This window comes from Azolla caroliniana, unplaced genomic scaffold (genome assembly GCF_043228905.1).
Source record: "Azolla caroliniana isolate FFs.n. ecotype wild unplaced genomic scaffold, voAzoCaro1.0.p SCAF_2, whole genome shotgun sequence".
Lineage (NCBI taxonomy): Eukaryota > Viridiplantae > Streptophyta > Polypodiopsida > Salviniales > Salviniaceae > Azolla > Azolla caroliniana.
In genome coordinates, this window is record NW_028230437.1 from 2,169,166 (window position 1) to 2,186,320 (window position 17,155).

The 17,155-nt window shown below is 36.2% G+C and overlaps 2 protein-coding genes across 2 annotated transcripts; both read right to left on the reverse strand.

Moving 5' to 3' along the window:
• Positions 1-628: 628 nt before the first annotated feature.
• On the reverse strand, positions 629-5,808 carry LOC147867057 (proteasome subunit alpha type-5). The gene is made up of 9 exons (XM_087314743.1): positions 5,714-5,808; positions 5,248-5,329; positions 4,826-4,906; positions 4,308-4,421; positions 4,129-4,230; positions 3,520-3,578; positions 1,760-1,862; positions 1,102-1,167; positions 629-1,017 (listed from the first exon to the last, which is right to left on the reverse strand). Exons 1-9 carry the CDS (start codon positions 5,725-5,727, stop codon positions 925-927), a joined length of 714 nt encoding a protein of 237 aa, XP_087170869.1. The 5' UTR covers positions 5,728-5,808; the 3' UTR covers positions 629-924.
• Positions 5,809-7,369: 1,561 nt separating this feature from the next.
• On the reverse strand, positions 7,370-16,739 carry LOC147867058 (uncharacterized). The gene is made up of 15 exons (XM_087314745.1): positions 16,451-16,739; positions 15,929-16,014; positions 15,470-15,520; positions 14,449-14,562; positions 13,064-13,132; positions 12,873-12,929; positions 12,139-12,192; positions 11,988-12,038; positions 11,650-11,712; positions 11,386-11,562; positions 11,078-11,233; positions 10,782-10,862; positions 10,628-10,689; positions 8,263-8,354; positions 7,370-7,619 (listed from the first exon to the last, which is right to left on the reverse strand). The coding sequence occupies exons 1-14, from the start codon at positions 16,722-16,724 to the stop codon at positions 8,276-8,278; spliced, it is 1,374 nt and encodes a 457-aa protein (XP_087170871.1). The 5' UTR covers positions 16,725-16,739; the 3' UTR covers positions 7,370-7,619; positions 8,263-8,275.
• Between the last annotated feature and the right edge of the window lie 416 nt (positions 16,740-17,155).

Consider the following 17,155-nt stretch of genomic DNA (forward strand, 5'->3'; position numbering starts at 1 on the left):
ATAGTGGACATCCTTGCTTGACCCCCATGTTACTTAAAAAGCTCTTTGAGAATCCACTATCCATTTTTAGTTGGCATTTAACTTGTTCATATAGGCGTGTAACTGCAACTCATTACTCTAATGGCATGTCAATGTCTACCATTCTATTCCAAAGCTCACTTCGTGGTACATTTAAAAAGGCATTAAGGAATGTTGCAATGAGACATGAATTTTGAGGTGTACATTTTTAGTTGATGACACTCCACTTACTCAGCAATAAAATCATTTCAAGCATTTCCACAAAACACGAACCATGCTTAGAACAGTTACTAAAGATGTTACAATATATGACATAAAATTTGAGGTGTTTATTCAGGGGTCAAATCATTTCAGGCATTTCCCCAAAATATAGAACCCATGATTAAGAAATTAATTAAAGACTGCTAAAATTAAAATAAGAGTTTAGAGACGTTCATTTTAGTTACTGATATTCAGCTCACTCATGAGTCCAATCATTTCAAGCATTTCTCAAAACATACAATCCTACAAAGCAGAATAAAAATTTCATTTTATATTCACCATCTTCCCAATCTACGTGGAGGCTGTTTGTGCTTTTCACTACTATGCTTTAATATTAAATGCCGAGGGGTTAAGTGAAGCAAATAAATTGAAAATTGTTTGTGTCATGAGTAGAGGGGGTAAAATATTTAGACATCGAAAAAATGATCTCAAACAGACCAAATGGATTGAAGTACAAGCAATCTTTACTCTGAATATCTCACTTGAGATAACATTCCACTGCAAGTTTTTAACCCCAATATATATCCGCATAGAAAACTCTGAATGTCATAAATAAAAGTAAAACTTTCAGTGCGCTTGCTGCTATCAGAAAAACAGCTATTCTTGACCAAACTTCAGCTTTGAAGGATGTTAAGCAATTTATCCTCAGAGCCGAGCAATCACTGCCTCAACCTCTTGGGCAGTATATAAATGATATGTTGGAGCCACTTTCGCAATATCAACATTAGATGGAGTCACCTAGTAGGAAATAAGAGCAATAATAATGAGAAGCACTCTTCAAAGGGAATATGTTGTTTACTCTTGACATGAAGCAAATCTCACCTTTTCCTCCATTACTTGCTTCAGGGTTGTAAGAGCGAGAGTCTCGGCCTCTTCTAAAGTCATGTCCTGATGATAACATGACAAAAAACTAGATGAGCATTCGCTTGGAGAAAATGCAGTACAATGAACACAAATACTTCTGGTTCATATTAATTTTGACTGGTCATAATTTTGGTGAGGACCCAAAGAGATAAACGATCCAACAGCATATTTTAGTAGGCAAGAATCTAACACAATTATGCAGAAAAGCCACTTCTTAAAGATGCAATTAGAATACTGTCCCAAAAGTAACATAAACAAACATGGCTACAGCTGGCTTCCTAGAGATTCTTTCAATTAATACATGTCACTGTCGAGACCGGTTGTGGCCACCTAGTATTTGAGATGAGTTTAAAGGTGCTCCTTAATAGGGAAACACAAAGTCATTAAAAAGTGTAACATGCCTTTCGAAAAAGACTCGAGCTTCAAAATCAGAAAATCCATCATGCAATAGTTTAAATACATATTTCAAATCATTGCATGTCAAATTCTCTTAGCTTTGAAAGGATGAATAATAATAATAACATATTAGTGTCACCTTAAGAGTCTTATAAAGGTTGATATTCATGATAGATTTATTTACATGAAAGGAAACACACAGTTATAATTAAAACATCACCTTATTGTAATGTTCTTGAAGAGAAGTATCAGCACCCTCTGAGCCAGATCCAATAGCTTTGCCATTACATTGCCAAAATGTCCCTGAAGGATCAGTATGGTACCTACATTGGAAAAGGTAAGGCAGTGAAAGAATCTTTACGAATGAAGCAATTTTGAACATTTTGAACATTCAGATAACTATGGTGGAGTTCTAATTTCATGTTTTTAACATTTGCCAAGCTCTGGGTTTAATTCACATTTATGTGTTGCACAGAGATGAAAGAAATTGAATGAATATTATATTTAACAAAAATAATCATAGAAAATCAATAAATAATATCAAAATCCTTTCCCAACTTATATAAAACCGATACAAGAGATTATATAACACTTCTAATGATAGGAAATGTTTCCGAGGTCTGTGCAATTGGGCCAGTTTTTAAGGTCATTGCAGTACAACTGAGAGGAATATCTCTTAAAAATTAAGAGATAACGATAGAAACCTTGGCAATGAGATGGAACACACTGCCATAGAAGAAAGCTGATACTATGTATGCACACATAACATTTAAGTCAAGGGTATGTTCACTAATCTTAGAAAGGGACTAATGTGATTGGATAGAAGAAATGAAAGGTGCGCGCACTATCATGTTCTTGACAACCAATGAATGGAGTTTTTTAGGAAAGCACATCTATTCAAGGGGCCTAGGAAGAGGTATAAATATGAGGCCTAGCTAACTTCATAACACACATTATGTCGGAAGGCTACCATCTTAAGACACCGGTGGTGCAAGCTAGGCTTTCGTTGCAACAATCATGTTACCTCTTCCCACGTACTAGTCATTCAAGGTACAGTATTAAGGCTAAAAGAAACCAGCTGTATCAGTTCAACTTACCTTGTTTCAACTTTATTAGAGTATATATACGTATAAGAGGTGAGGACTTCTAAGTCTAAGTAGGCTTTTTCTATGGCTTGGTTTTGATTTCATATTTTGCCCTGTTGCATATCTCGCAGCAGGTTCTCTATAAAGGCCAGAACACTCGGCAGATCTTCAGGTGTTAAAGCAGCTCCTTGTGAATATTGAGAAATGAAGAACTTATATATAATTTTACGTAATCAATGGTCTTGCATGAATTTGAACTGTGGGAATTAGGAGGTCACGTGGAACATTGGAAAAAAGTGGAAAATTACACTCGGAATTTCTTAGGATAGGCTACCAGCAGAATGTGAGAGACCTTCTCTTGAGGCCTAGGCAAATGGACTTTCGGATCTAACCAGATACTGTATGGATATTTTCTCTTGAAATGGAAAAATGTGGGAAGGCAGGCATGTATAGTTATGAGTGCAAATCCTAACATACAATTTAAACTTAAAAGTATATAATAAGAGACATTTCAGAAATTGGGTGATGCAAATATCAGGGCAAATGCTAAAGACTTCATGGATAGAACTTGCTTATATAATATGCTTCCCACCAAAATATTATCTCTAAATTCTATCATGCTAAAGCATATTAAAATATACACCAATTCACCAGGACATAAATCAATTAATGATGTGGTCATTTAACAATACACTGTGAAAGGAGTGATTAGCTAAATTAATCCATCTATAATTCTCCTGTCTGGTCTTTCCTCATATTCAAACCAATGACTAGCTCCACTTTTCATATTGCCAGTAAACTCAAACTTAATGAGAAAACAGAACAATTTGAAAATAAGCCCTCCATACAACTTAATACAACAATATATTTACAACACAATCACATGTGCACTTACAAGCAAGGACCATTTTCGTCATAACCAGCAACAAGAAGAGAAACGCCAAAGGGTCGTGACTGCATCCACAAAACAAAAGCCAACCACTCAAATCTATATAAAATTCCCAAATTATTTCTTTGGTCATTTATAAAACCTTGCATCAAACTTGTCAATTTGCATGATCATTGAGTGAATGTCATGCATAATCACATGGAACAGCTTACTGTAGTCTGCCCAAAATTATGCCAAGCACAACATCTTTATTAAGAACATCATTGTGGTCATAGCAATGGGATTCTTAAAAAATAAGATGCACACGAATAATGAATTTTGATTCCTACACTTCCATCTCCACTGGAGCTACTGTTCTCTTTCACTATTACAAAGGTTAATCTTTCATCATTTCATTCATGATAGAATCGAAGTCTAGCCTAATTTGATATCATGGGTAACCAAATGGTCACCAGTCTACAGTGGTCAGAGAAAGCATCATTAATGGCCAAACCAAGGAAAATTGAATCTGGCTAACAACAAGATCAACAGTTCTGACACATCATGAATAATCACAAAACAAAAATTATTACATGATAAAAACATAATAAGACTGATGCCTCTATATAGCATTACCATGGATTCATCGTCTCCCTCTCCGAAACGTAATGCAAGATCACATAAGGCTTGAGTCATTGACTCTACTCCCATGGGTTCATTGTAAGAGAACCGATGGTTCTGTTCATTCAAAAAAAGCACTTAGGGTAGACTATGGATCTATGAAAATACAAACTTTAAATTAAATGGATCCAAACCTGAGTCTCAACCCGTGCATGTTCCACCAATGTTCTTGCATCTGCAGTTAATCCACTCATGGCACAGCCAATATGGGAATCTATCTCCATTATTTTTTCCACGCTACTTGGTTCCTACAAGTATTCTCAATATTAAGATTCAGTGCCCCAGAAAAGGTGCTCTCATTAACAAATAAACCAATCACATTTTTTAACTTGCCAGATCAGAAACATTTTTAAAGGACACTGGAAATATCAAACATTTAAAAGAGGTGCTTTCATATACACAAGGAGTCTAGCTGTAAACACAGCTGAGTATAAATGTTCTACTAAAAAACTCCAGAAAATTTAGGGTATTCTCTGATAATCTTATAACACTATGCATAAAATGAAAACTCGGCCAATTATTTAGGCATATGGATAGCATGAACACATAAATGATAGCAGTAAAATCCAATAAACTTCCGTATCTTTTCTCATAAACTCTAGCTATTGTGCGCATAAAAAGGAAACTTAGCCTTGAGCCCTCGAAATCTTACCAACAAAGTAGAAGTGATCCTCTTCTCGACTGCCAACACGACACCTTCCTTGGTCTTCAATCCAACAGCTGTGGAGCCCAGCTGTGAGTATCAAAAGAGAGCTCATAACTATGAGTCATAAGCAGACAAAGTAAAAAAGAAACCCTGACACTGTCAAATGAAACCTTCGCGATGTAAGAAAACCACTGCTAGTGTAAGAGAAACCCTTACACTGTAAAAAGAAACTATTTGCACTATAACAGAAGTAGTAGCAATAGAAAAGAAACTATGGCATTGTAACAGACAACCTAGCACTGTAACACAAGGGCCTAAATTTTTTAGAAGGAACCCTAGAACTCTAACAGAAGCATAAAAAACGAAACAGAAAGTTTAATCACAAGATCTGGGGCGCAAGAAAGAGCAGAAAATCGATCGATCATCACCTTGATGGCTTCGATGGCATATTCGACTTGAAAAAGGCGTCCTTCTGGAGAGAAAGTGTTGACTCCCCTGTCATACTCGCTCCTGTGAGCAAGAAAAACCAAGGACATTATAAGCAGAAAGTGAAGAAATTTGCAGAAAGCAAGAGCAACATACACAGACGCAAATCCATTGAAAAAACATGTAGAAATAAAAATGGAAAGGACACGGATGGAAGAAATGAAAATATGCAGAGGCAAATCCATGTCGAAAACATGCACAGTTCACAGAAAACAAAAGCAATACATGGATTCGGATCCAGGGCAGAGACAGCGTAACACAGGAATCTAGAACTAAATCTATGCAGGCACGAATCCATGGGGGCGAAAGCGTGTGGAAGAAGCAAAACAAGAAGAAGAAGAAGAAGAAGAAAGGGGTCAGAGTAAGGGGGGAGGAGATGAAAGAGGGATCCATGGTTAGCTGCGGAACCTGGTGAGAAACATGGCGACTCGATGGCACTCTGCGTCTGTTCTGTCTGCGTTTCGTCTGTGAAGCAACTCTGTGTATGTGTTTCTGTTCTGTTCCTTAAAGACGCAGAAAGAAGAAGGAAAGGAAGCACGGCAGCTACGTCTCACGTTCTCTCTCTCTCTCTCTCTCTCTCTCTCTCTTTCTGGCCGGAAAAGCACCGGAAAGAAGCCATGGATGGCCATGGCCAAAGAAGTGGCCCCTGGTTTCGGTCTCACCATCTGCGGTGCCCCGGCTCACATTCAGGAATCGGCAACGGTTCGGTTTCGGCTTCACCGGTTCGGGAGTTTTCAAACTTGCACCGAATTGGCTCCTAGAACCATCGTTTATCCAATCTATATATGAACCGGTTTATCCAAACCGATGACGCCTTTTTAAGCGGTTTGGAAACCAGTTTAAAGCCAAAATGGTTCGGTTCAGCTTGAATCATCCTAAACCCAACTCAAACAGGTTAAGGAGGCTCAAGCCTGAACCAAGCGAAGCCAAACCGCCAAATGGTTTAACAGCTTAGTTTAGGCTTGAGCTGTGCCAACGCCGACTCCTATTTGCAATCACATACCATATGCAAGCATTCATTCCAAATGTTCATTTGCAAGTGGATCGGTTCTATGCATCCATTCGAATATACAAAAGGTTCCCAAAAATAACGTTGTGTAGGGGCTTTTCATGTTGAGGAATCCTCGATGAACCCTTCAATTGTGGTAAAAAAAATGGCATGTCTTCTTGCTTGCTACAAAACATCTTGTGCTGAAATTTTATGAACAAGGCCCAATACTGAATAGTCCACCTCTATGCAACTAGTAACCACTATTGATAATATAGTAAAATTTTCCCTTCAAACCAATTAGTTTATAAGAGAGGATCATGTGTATCCAGCATACCATGAAGCGAATTGCTATTGATCTGTCTTATCTTTAGTTGCAACTTATGCCACCCCATTATCCGAAACAACATGGCTAGGTTATATGTTTGTTGCCCCATAATCCAAAACAACATGGCTAGACTATAGGTCAACCCGCCCTCTCACACACACGCACGTAGAAATAATGTGCAAGCTGACCCGGAGCCCAGTATTTATTAGTTCACATTGCAATGACAACTTCTAATTTGCACAGCAAACTTTGAGCCTTATTACAATGGACATCATTTGCTTTAAATATTTATATGCACATGCATGCACCCAACATAGTAAAGCCTTGCTTCATTACAACGTCTTCCTAGTGGATTTATACAATCAAATTATTAAAAAGCATGTGCACAAAAGTGATTGCTGCGCTCCTTTTTATCAACATTCATAATTATGAGCTATGATCATATTAAAAGAATTGTTGGCTCACATTTACTGTTATCTAGCTTTTGTACTTAGTTCAACTCTTTAATTTTTTGCTGATTTGTGTGAATAGAGGATTCAAGCAATCCATTCCAAGAGTAACCTCACTACACACCAAGAGTTCATTCATTTGCGTTATATCACATAAACTAACAATGATAACCTTTTTAACTTCCAAAGACTAGTTTTTTGACTTCCCTAACACTGATAATCGATTAAAAGACATTACTACTGTTCAAGAGAATCACATCTCATCTTCCATTGCTCTATGTAAACAGATTTAAAACATATCAAATAATCATAATTTTCCATTTAAAAGAGATTTAGTTGAAGAGAAGAGTGAAAATTCTCATAAAAAGAAAACCCCTTGGCCTTTGAAGTAGACTCTCCAATGCTCTGCAAACTTGTAAAACTACCGATGTGTAATACAACTCTCTTTTGGTATTATCAAGGGCCAAATTGGGTAATATACTTGGTTTGTGGAGTACCCATGCTACCTAACGCCCTCGTCATGGGAAGCGAGTGAAGTAGGCCATGAACCTACAAATCCATGTAGCCATAATGCTCGTAAATCATCCATATAATCCACCGAATTAGAATACGTCACATACTACTGGAAATAAGAAATTAGTACAGCTTTTATCTATATTGTCATCTTTTCATATCTCATTTTACAAACAAACATTTCACGCCATATGAATGATGATATAACAGTGAAGACAAGATTATGATTAGGCATAGCATCATCTCTACCCACCTCACTGCTTAAATTAGCTAAGCCCAATTAAAATCGTGCAAGATGCAGTCTTATATTTATTCCTAAACAAAAATTGCATTATATTTTTTATCAGTGATTTTGAATGATTAAACAGGAGTTTTCATTTGACAATTTTCTAAAAATTTCCATGAAGTTGTTTCTTCCGAATTTATAAAACAGAGTGGGTTAGTTACTGGAAAAATATACCACTCACTATTAAAATATATAAATATACAGTACTGGAAAATAAATGTACCATTCACTATTAAAATGTATAAATATACAGCGTAATATATATACATGAAAGTAATATACATAAAAGGAAGAAGATCATGTGGCAGGGACAAACATTTGTTAATGAGAATCCCACAAAGATTAGAATGCAACATAACATGGTGGAGGAGTTTTACAGAAACAGATGTGAACCTTGATCTTGCAGTTACTTATCGGCTTGCTTAGCACGCTTAGGTTTCCTGTGCCCATGATTTTTTGAAACTTTTACTGGTTTCTTCTTAGGACTGCATCAACATGCCAAGGGGTTTGCTTTAGCATTAGAAAAATAATACGAAGGGTAATTCACCAAAGTACCCATAACATATTCTCGAAATTCCCAAAATATCCCTTGCATTGAGAAAACTCCCAAGAATAGCCCTGATTAGAGTATATCCTTGACTATACACTTTAGGATATAGAAAGGAAAACATATTAATGACTTTTAAGGGGCCGAAATAGTCTATAAGACCAAACAAGAGACTACATCTTAAAAAGTTGTCTCGTCTTTAAAGTGATAAGAACATTTATTATTAAAGTGGACACAACAAAGTTGAGTCGATCAAATAGTGCCAATTATAAGACCCTCTTCTTATATACGCCCCTAGATGTTACTCAAGCAAAGTATATGGAGACACACATAGCACATGCCCTATGATACTCGGTCGATCACACAAACTCATCAACTGAGCATCAAAACTAGAGCATATACATACATAGATTTAGAAGGTTGTATCTGCCAGCTTTGCAATCAAAAAATTAAATTTGGAAAGCATTATGGATGGCATTGCCTGTCTATTATAAGATTGTAGGAAAATATCATTACCCTTTTAGAGTAGGATTTGGAGCTCTTGGTAGGGCAATGAATTATAATGACCAAAGGTATTTGGTGTGGGATATGGAGACAGCAAGAAGGCCTCTTAAAGAAGAGGTTGATACTTCATTGACACATCTAGACAAAGAGACCTTTTGCAGATTTCATCTGCATGGATACTACTAGTCGTACTAATTATGTGTCACAATTGAGGAATCATGAAACAAAATCCATTGCTCTTTGTCTTGGACTTCATTAACATCAATTGGGACGATGATGCTAAAGAGACTCTTCCATTAATATTCGACGGGTGACAAGATGATTGATGGAGCTTTGGTGTTTTTGAAAGCTAGCTTGTCCAAAAGACCATGTATTTCCAATTCCATATCCAATTAGTTTTGCCATACATGAGCCAATCATTATATTATTTATATCTCCACTATCATGACATTGCAAAAAGGAATGCTTTCATCATAGAGAAATCAAGTGGTGCATCATGAAGTAAGCATGGTCTGATCTTTGATGACATTTAGTTATATTGTTGCCTCGTAGACTTCACGAAAACTTTTGATATGGTACCTCATGAGCATTTTTGGAGGTGCATTTGAGAACTCACAGTAGCAAATGAATATATAGCTCTTAAAAGAAGATAATCGTTGGGAAGAGCCAAAATAAAGATGACCCATGCATTATATACAATAAGGAGCCAATTGTCGAGAGTTAAGGGTACCCCTATGTCCACTTGGAAAGAGTTAGACAATGCCCAAAAGCATTTCCTAACAATGGTTCTTCAAGTCAAGAAACAAATGCCATACACTCTCCTTGAGACGGGATCCACTTCCCAATGAGATCCATGGCCCTAGAAATAGCTGTTGAGTACAAGCTTAAGGTTCAAAAAAGCCCCTCACATTGACTTCCTAGAGTCACTTGGGAACCAAGCAAAAAGATCCAAAAGACACCCAAAAGAAAAAATGTGTAACGGTTGGATGTAAGATATGGAAAAATGGTTTGGAAGATGGGATGCAACACACTTACTTCATGATATATATCAGTAGATTCCTTGCATGGCTGTGGAAAGGCTTGTTGAGTACAAGCCTAAGGTTCAAAAAAGGCCCTCCCCATCGACTTCCTAGAATCACTTGGGAACCAAGCAAAAAGATCCAAAGATACACAAAAACAAAATTTTGTGGTACAATTGGATGTACATTTTTCCCTAAACAAAATAACAGCCTAAGCATCACACTTTGATACAATGCTTTGCCTTCAATGACATTTGACTATGCTTTCCACACATCTTTGACCCAGCCCAATCCTTGCACTAATTTCTCCCAATGTGCATTGACAATTGAGACATTCATTACTAAAGTTCTTGAGCATCGACTGTCACTACTCATTTTCATTTGTATTACGTGAAAATGAGTGGGTCCTTTTCATGTGAAAATTGAGACATATGTTTTATTTTTGGTCTCATAGGTCATAATCAACCTCCAAAAAATAAATCTAACTATTTCTAGAGACAGTAGTTAAGAGGGTGTGAATTCGAACTATTTTAACAATTTCAAAAAACAAAAGTGAGGTGTTTGGCAAATTTGCAATTACGTGGAAAATGCTGGGAATTTCATGTGAATCTATAGGTATTTTGGTCATTTTCCCAATAAATAAATAGCTTTTTATTGCATCATCACCCAATGCAGTAACTGTACCTACCCTAGTAAGGAGGAAAAGAAGACACTGAGCACCATCATAGGAAGAAACAGTAGGGCTGATGCCTGCATTTCATCAAGGAACAATTAACATAATTGATCATAAACATGACCACTCAAACATATTTAATTTCTAAATAAAAACAAATCATTCTTACCAAGAACCACGCAAGCTCATTGCTTGCTAATGGTGCAAGGATGTCAATCTTCTTGAGTGTTCCCTGGACTGAAACTTGAAGCTACATAATAATTTACTTTTTCTTAGAAACAAGCAAGAACTCTTAACCATGGGGTTAATATGGAAAAGCTATATAAAGGTTCTCTTGAGAGTAATAGCAAAATAGGTATAAAACATACAGTTATTACGGATAAATCTATAGAATTATAACGTCGTCAAATAAATCGAAGTATGGAAACTAAATAAATCACAATGGAATTACAAAATATCGTATACCTGGCTATGATATGCAGTAGCAGAAGTTAGAAATTCTCTGTAGGCCTTGAAAACCTTTGTTCTGTATGGCTTAGTTATAGAGTCCATTTTCTCATAGTATGGTTGCAAAAATGCTGCAGCTTTCTCAATGTATGGCATGGATATCTCCTTCGCAGCCTATTCATTTATCAAACAGGTCTTAAAAATTAGAACTCTCCACATGGTGCAAGGATGGAATATAGAAAATTCCGGAGCATGATAGAAATAAAATATTGACACATAACTAAGGATAATGAGATACTTCATAAAAAAAACTTTAGAAGATATACCTCTAAATGAGGTTTGGCTGTGTCATGAACCTTCTGCAGATGAGGAGACACAATATAGACTACTGATTTATATCCTTCAGCAACTTTTGACTTAGCAATTTGAATATGTGGCCCAATCACAGATGTAACAGATTCCATACTTTGTTTAATTACAGGATTCCACTTATTCTGTACATGCTGTCATTCAAAGAAGAAAGAAAATTACCATATTGTAGGAATTAAACCTTCTGAAGAAAAAGTACCTTCTATAGTGGGAGTTTTTACACTTCTAAAATTCTCAATATACGGCTTTGAGCTCTTCCAAATCGCAAACGCTTTTTGTGATGCCTGCATGAAATAAGACTTCATTTCTTAAAGCAACACGATTTGTAATCAAGGGCATGCCATAATGGAGCAAAAAACAAAAAATACTTTTTTCTTCATTTCTCCAAATGCCATTGGTCAGCCCTAGAAAGGACATTTATATCGACAAATCATCCTCATTTTTTCTCTTTCGGAGGTGACCAATGGGCATTTGGGCAAATAACAAAAAAACTTGGGCATTTGGACAAGCAAAGAAAACTAGAGTATTTCCGAGTGTTTCCCTATATTCAATATGTAACCTTTTCTCCAACTGAATCTACAAGAGGTTGAGCATGTGTTGCCCAATAGACCTGCAAGCAGCATTTACATTACATAAATTAAAAAAATCTGCAAATACTCTATGCCCAGGTAAAGGATTTTGCATCAGGAAATAGCATATTGCAGCTTCACCTCCAGCTCTGATGCTTTTATGACAATCCATGGAGGAAGCCAGCCACCATGAACCTAAGAAAAAAAACAAGATGTGTCCCACCCTTTAAGAACAACCTCAAAGAAGATATTAATATTTTTTCATTTACAGCTTGAAGCACCTAAATCAAGACAAGAAAGAAAATATCTTCAAAGCATCATAGCAGTGCAGCCCCATTTAACTACGACTTCAATATTGACAGGACCAAAAACCATAGTCATTTCCAAATGTTTAGCCAAATTCTGTCCTAATTTTTTATTTTTAATGTAGAAACGCAGAGTTTCTTCAGCAAGTGAGCTAATGTGATTGAAAGGTCAAATTCAAAATCTAGCAATATAAAAGGGACTAAAAATGCACCAAAAAAAAACACTGAGCGTTACGTATGTTAAGGTGAAGCAGCAGGACGAATGGAAGTTTGGAAACTCTGCATTTTTAGCAAGCGGGTTCAAGAGAAGATACAACTACACAATATAGTAGCTGATATTTCAGCTGAATTCATTAACTTTATTGTGGGAATATCCAGGATGCACTTACTAGCTTCCATGTTCCTTGGATTAGGACAACAGCAGAGTGTTGAAAAAAATGAATTAGATGCACTGTATTTAGAGATATATTCTGGCCAGTTTTGAATAAAACATTGTCAAGGCAGAGCATCAAAAATTTGGAAAAGCTCCGATATTGCAAATAATGCCTTACAATGGTTGTGAAATCATACCTTACGAAGTTCTTTTTCTTTTGCATCAATGTCTTCTTGTACTTTTGCTAGAGTTAACTGCATCATGAACACAAGGCTTTAGCTATGACTCCAATGTTGATCCTAGAATGCAGATCTATTGAAGCAAAGTTATCATAAATTTAGTGAGATTTATCATGTCAATGCTTGAACGCAAATCTATGAAAACAAACCTCTGCCATATGAAGCGCCTTTTCTGCCTTTGCAATTTTGGTTTTCTGCTCAGATACTAGCTTTTCTAGCTGCAAGACGCAAATAGTAGGATACCAACAAAAAAACCAAAAATGTCATGCTAAGCCTCCAAAACAAGAAGTACATAAAAAGCAGGCTTAATGAATTAATATCCTTTCCAGGCCATAAATATTATTTGAGCACCAAAGAAAAAATTGGACAATTATATTTTAATACTTCATAACTCAAAACAAAAATTTGTGTCGGATTTCAAATGCACAGATTCCTATTTCAACATTTTCGCATCAGCCCACCTGGTGAAATCTTGAGGCTTACTTCTACTTAAACAAATGGATATTCTTTCCTTTGAATTCCTCAATATATTCTTCTCTAAATTTCATAAGAGAATATTCAGAACATGTAACTTCGACATTGCTTCTCCTATAGGAGGGATGTAAAACAATTAAAGGAGGTATGAATAAAATGCCAGAGAAGAGAACAATTAATCTAAGTATTCACAATAGAAAGAAGTCAAAAATATAATACATTTAACCAAGTTGTCCTTATCCACCCACCCTCTATCTCTATAGATGTTATATAGTAATCAGGAATGACAGTGGGTGGAGGATAGTATGGAGATGCTCCGGTATGTTTGTCTGAACAAGGGGTAACTATTATACAGGGCTAGGAAGTGACTGTTAAACATTGAAACCACTTTAAGTGTTTTAACTGGGATACCAACAACCCGTGACTTCTCCTCATATGAGGACCTTACACCATTGAAGCTTAGATAACTTTTTCATGGGTGGTGTTTATTAAAGATAACTTTTTCGACATAACCTAACCCAACAAAATGTATGTAGACACATATACTATCATAAACGCATGTTTGCATAAAACATTATGAATAAAGAAAAGGTAGGGGAGTATGTGCATGTTATGTAAGCAAACAAAAATATTTGAAGCCTATATAAAGTATTGCATTTTCTAGGTTTTGGATTGTTAATCCTATTACGCACAAAAGATATACATAAATAAACACATTATAGGATATTTTACAACTCAATTGTGCACTGCTCCAATTTTACCATGTTTCGAATTCAAAAGAAATCATTATGGAGTTCAAGTTTGTCAAAATTATTCATTCATTATTGAAGTTCATGCAACAGTTCGGGAATTTCAAACAAAAAGTATCAGACATTATGAAACATCGAACCACCTCGTTGATTTTGTAAAAACCAATCCATTCAATTTGCTTAGTTTACCTAACACTTTGAAAATTGCGATGCCAACCATTACAAAAGATGGCAGAGGAAAAGACGAAATAATCTGCCTGAGTGTTTCAAAATCAATCCATTTATTACTTAGTTTATAAAGATAAAGTCACCTGCTTGATTTTAGAAGAATGTGAAGCACTTTCAGCCTCTAGAGCATTTGCCTTCTCCTTGTGCTTTTGTAGCTCAATGTCTGTTTTCCTCAGTTCATCTTCAAGATTGGTAACCTGAAGTCCCCACAGTTAATGATATATCCATGATACATGTGATGCTATGAAGAAATGTGCAACATCTAAGAATTTGTTCAATCTATGAACAAAAGAGATTCAGATGATGAAGAAACCAGTGAACATGCATTAGTTTTCCACACAAAAATTGTAACCAAGAGAGATTCAAAAGGTGAAGAATCTCATCATTTGTTCAATCCATAAAAATTAATCAATCGAAAGGCATTTTGGAAGATGGAAATGCATAATGTGTCCAATTCATGAGGTGTAAGTAATCAATAATCAAAAGATCTTTTGATGATGAACTAGTACACTATATCCAATCCCTGAGAAGTAAGCAATTGATAGAGCTTTGGAAGATGCAGATATGATTAATACATAAGAATTTGCTTGGTTCATGCAAAATAGGCAATCAAAATAGGCATATGAAGAAATATGAGGATTTGTTCAATATTCCATGAAAAAACAAGATGATCAAAACAGTTTCTCAAATAAGAGTGAAATTTAAGAATATTGTCCAAACCATAGTACATAAAATTCGTGTTTGTCTAGCATAACATTCGTTTTCCTACGTTGGAAAACAAATGCGAATGTTATTCAAACATTCTTGTGTTTTTTCCCTTTTTTAATGTTTTTTTTTTCCATTTTTTAGGCTTATTTACCTCATAATAAATAGTTAATCCAAAAGTATGGTATTTATCATTCTTTGAGGGTGTTTTTCTTACGCAAATGATTGAAACATTCGCGAATGTTAATGCACGTATGGTACGTATGGTTCATACTATGGTCCAAACCATGAGAAATAAGTTATGAAAAAAGCTTCAGGAAATGAAAAATGTGTGATATATATGAAACCATCTAGTCTATGAGAAAGAAGTATCAAAAAGATAAATAAAGCAAAACAAACCTTGGATCCAAGCTCCTTTTCCACCGAATCAAGATCTGAGGTTTCCTTTGCCTGTTTAAAGGGAAGTGAAACATAAATTGCATATCACATAAAGAAAGGAAATATACAAGTAAGGGAAAATGTAGATCACGTCTTGATCTTTCCAAATTCTTCATGTTCTAGATGAGAAAATATATAAACCTGAGTTTAATCTTGAACAGAAACAGAAATCTAGAACGAAATATTAAAATACCAGTTACTATAGATCACACCTTAAGACTTTCAAATTCATCTGGGAGGATAAAATTATAAATTTGAGCTTAATATTGGAGGAAAATAGAAATCAAGAATAAATGTAATCAGGGAATCAAAGCTTTTCAATCTCTTCTTATTGAGAATGTATAGGAGCTTAACCTTGAATCTTAAACATAAACAGAGAACAACAAAACGTCAAAGCAGCAAGGTGTGTATAGGTCATACCTTCAGCTTTTCAAACTCTTCTTCCAGAGCAGAAACGACCTTTAGCTTATCTTGCAAAGCTATGTCTTTCTCTGACAAGCTTCTCTCTGGAAGAAACAAGACATATACCTCTTCGTCAGATACCAAAATCAAACAGATAATTTGAAAGGAATTTAGGGATAGAAAATCTTATACCACGATCAAAAACAGAATATGAAGCAAAGTTAGGATTCGAAAAGTATATATCAAGATCAAATAGCGAATGTGGAGCGAACTTAGGGTTAGAGATTCATATACTAAGATCAAATAGAGCAATGACGCGTAATTAGCATTAGAAAAGCATATAGAGAAATCAAACAGAAAATTTGAAGCGAAGTTGCAAATACTGAGATCCTATACAAAGCAAAATTTGAGTTAGAAAAGCACAAGAAATCCATACACTGCGATCAGATGATAATCTGATAGAAATTCGGGGGTTGGAAATTCTGTCAAGATCAAACAGAGATATCCTGGAGCAGAATTAGGGTTATAAAATCATATTACCGAGGTCAGTCAATTTTCCTTTTGCCCGATGAAGCTCTTCAATCAAAGCGGTATTGTCAGGACATTTCGGAGGAGAGATCAGAGGATCTAAATCCTCGCCGGGGGGGAGCTTCTGTGGGGGAAGAACGGCTGCTTCGGTTTCTGCTCCTGCTTCTGGTATTACTTCTGAAGCTTCCTGAGCGGAGATCGGAGGAGGGAAAGAGAAGAGGAAGGAGGAGATGATGAAGAGGAAGAAGAGGAGGAGGGAGCGATGGCGAGACATGGCGAGTGCCATAGCCACTGTGCCAGTTCAAAGCTCAAAAGCTCTGAGAAACTGATAGGTCTTTCTCTTCTCTCTGTATTATGTTTAGTTGCTTACTACATACATAACTTTTACTTTCTTCTTTCTTCTTTCTTCTTTCTTCTTTCTTCTTTCTTCTTCTTTCTCCTTTGTTTTTCTTCTTGGTGATGGTAGTGGTGGCATGGCCAAGCGAAGAGAGGAAGAGGAGTCTTGAAGACTCTCCGGAGTGTCCGAATGGGCGCGTGTTTGGCCGCCTGCAGAACCAATCCCGAAAGCTCAACACTACTCTCGACTGATGGACCCCACCATACATACACCCACGCTCATGACTTGAACCTTGCTCCTGCTCTCCCAATGGGCACCAGTAGCCCCATACATACACGCCTTTTCTGCAGCATCGCTTTCATGACCCTAGGAGCATTGGC

Coding starts and splice junctions, on each gene's coding strand:
- LOC147867057 (XM_087314743.1), bottom strand. Junction 4,231..4,307: donor ATGCACGGGTTGAGACTCAG/GTTTGGATCCAT, acceptor TTGAATGAACAG/AACCATCGGTTCTCTTACAA. Junction 3,579..4,128: donor AGGGAGACGATGAATCCATG/GTAATGCTATAT, acceptor TTGTGGATGCAG/TCACGACCCTTTGGCGTTTC.
- LOC147867058 (XM_087314745.1), bottom strand. CDS start 16,724: ATGGCACTCGCCATGTCTCGCCATCGCTCCCTCCTCCTCTTCTTCCTC. Junction 14,563..15,469: donor AAAAGGAGCTTGGATCCAAG/GTTTGTTTTGCT, acceptor TGGGGACTTCAG/GTTACCAATCTTGAAGATGA. Junction 8,355..10,627: donor TTCTTTTCCTCCTTACTAGG/GTAGGTACAGTT, acceptor ATGTTGATGCAG/TCCTAAGAAGAAACCAGTAA.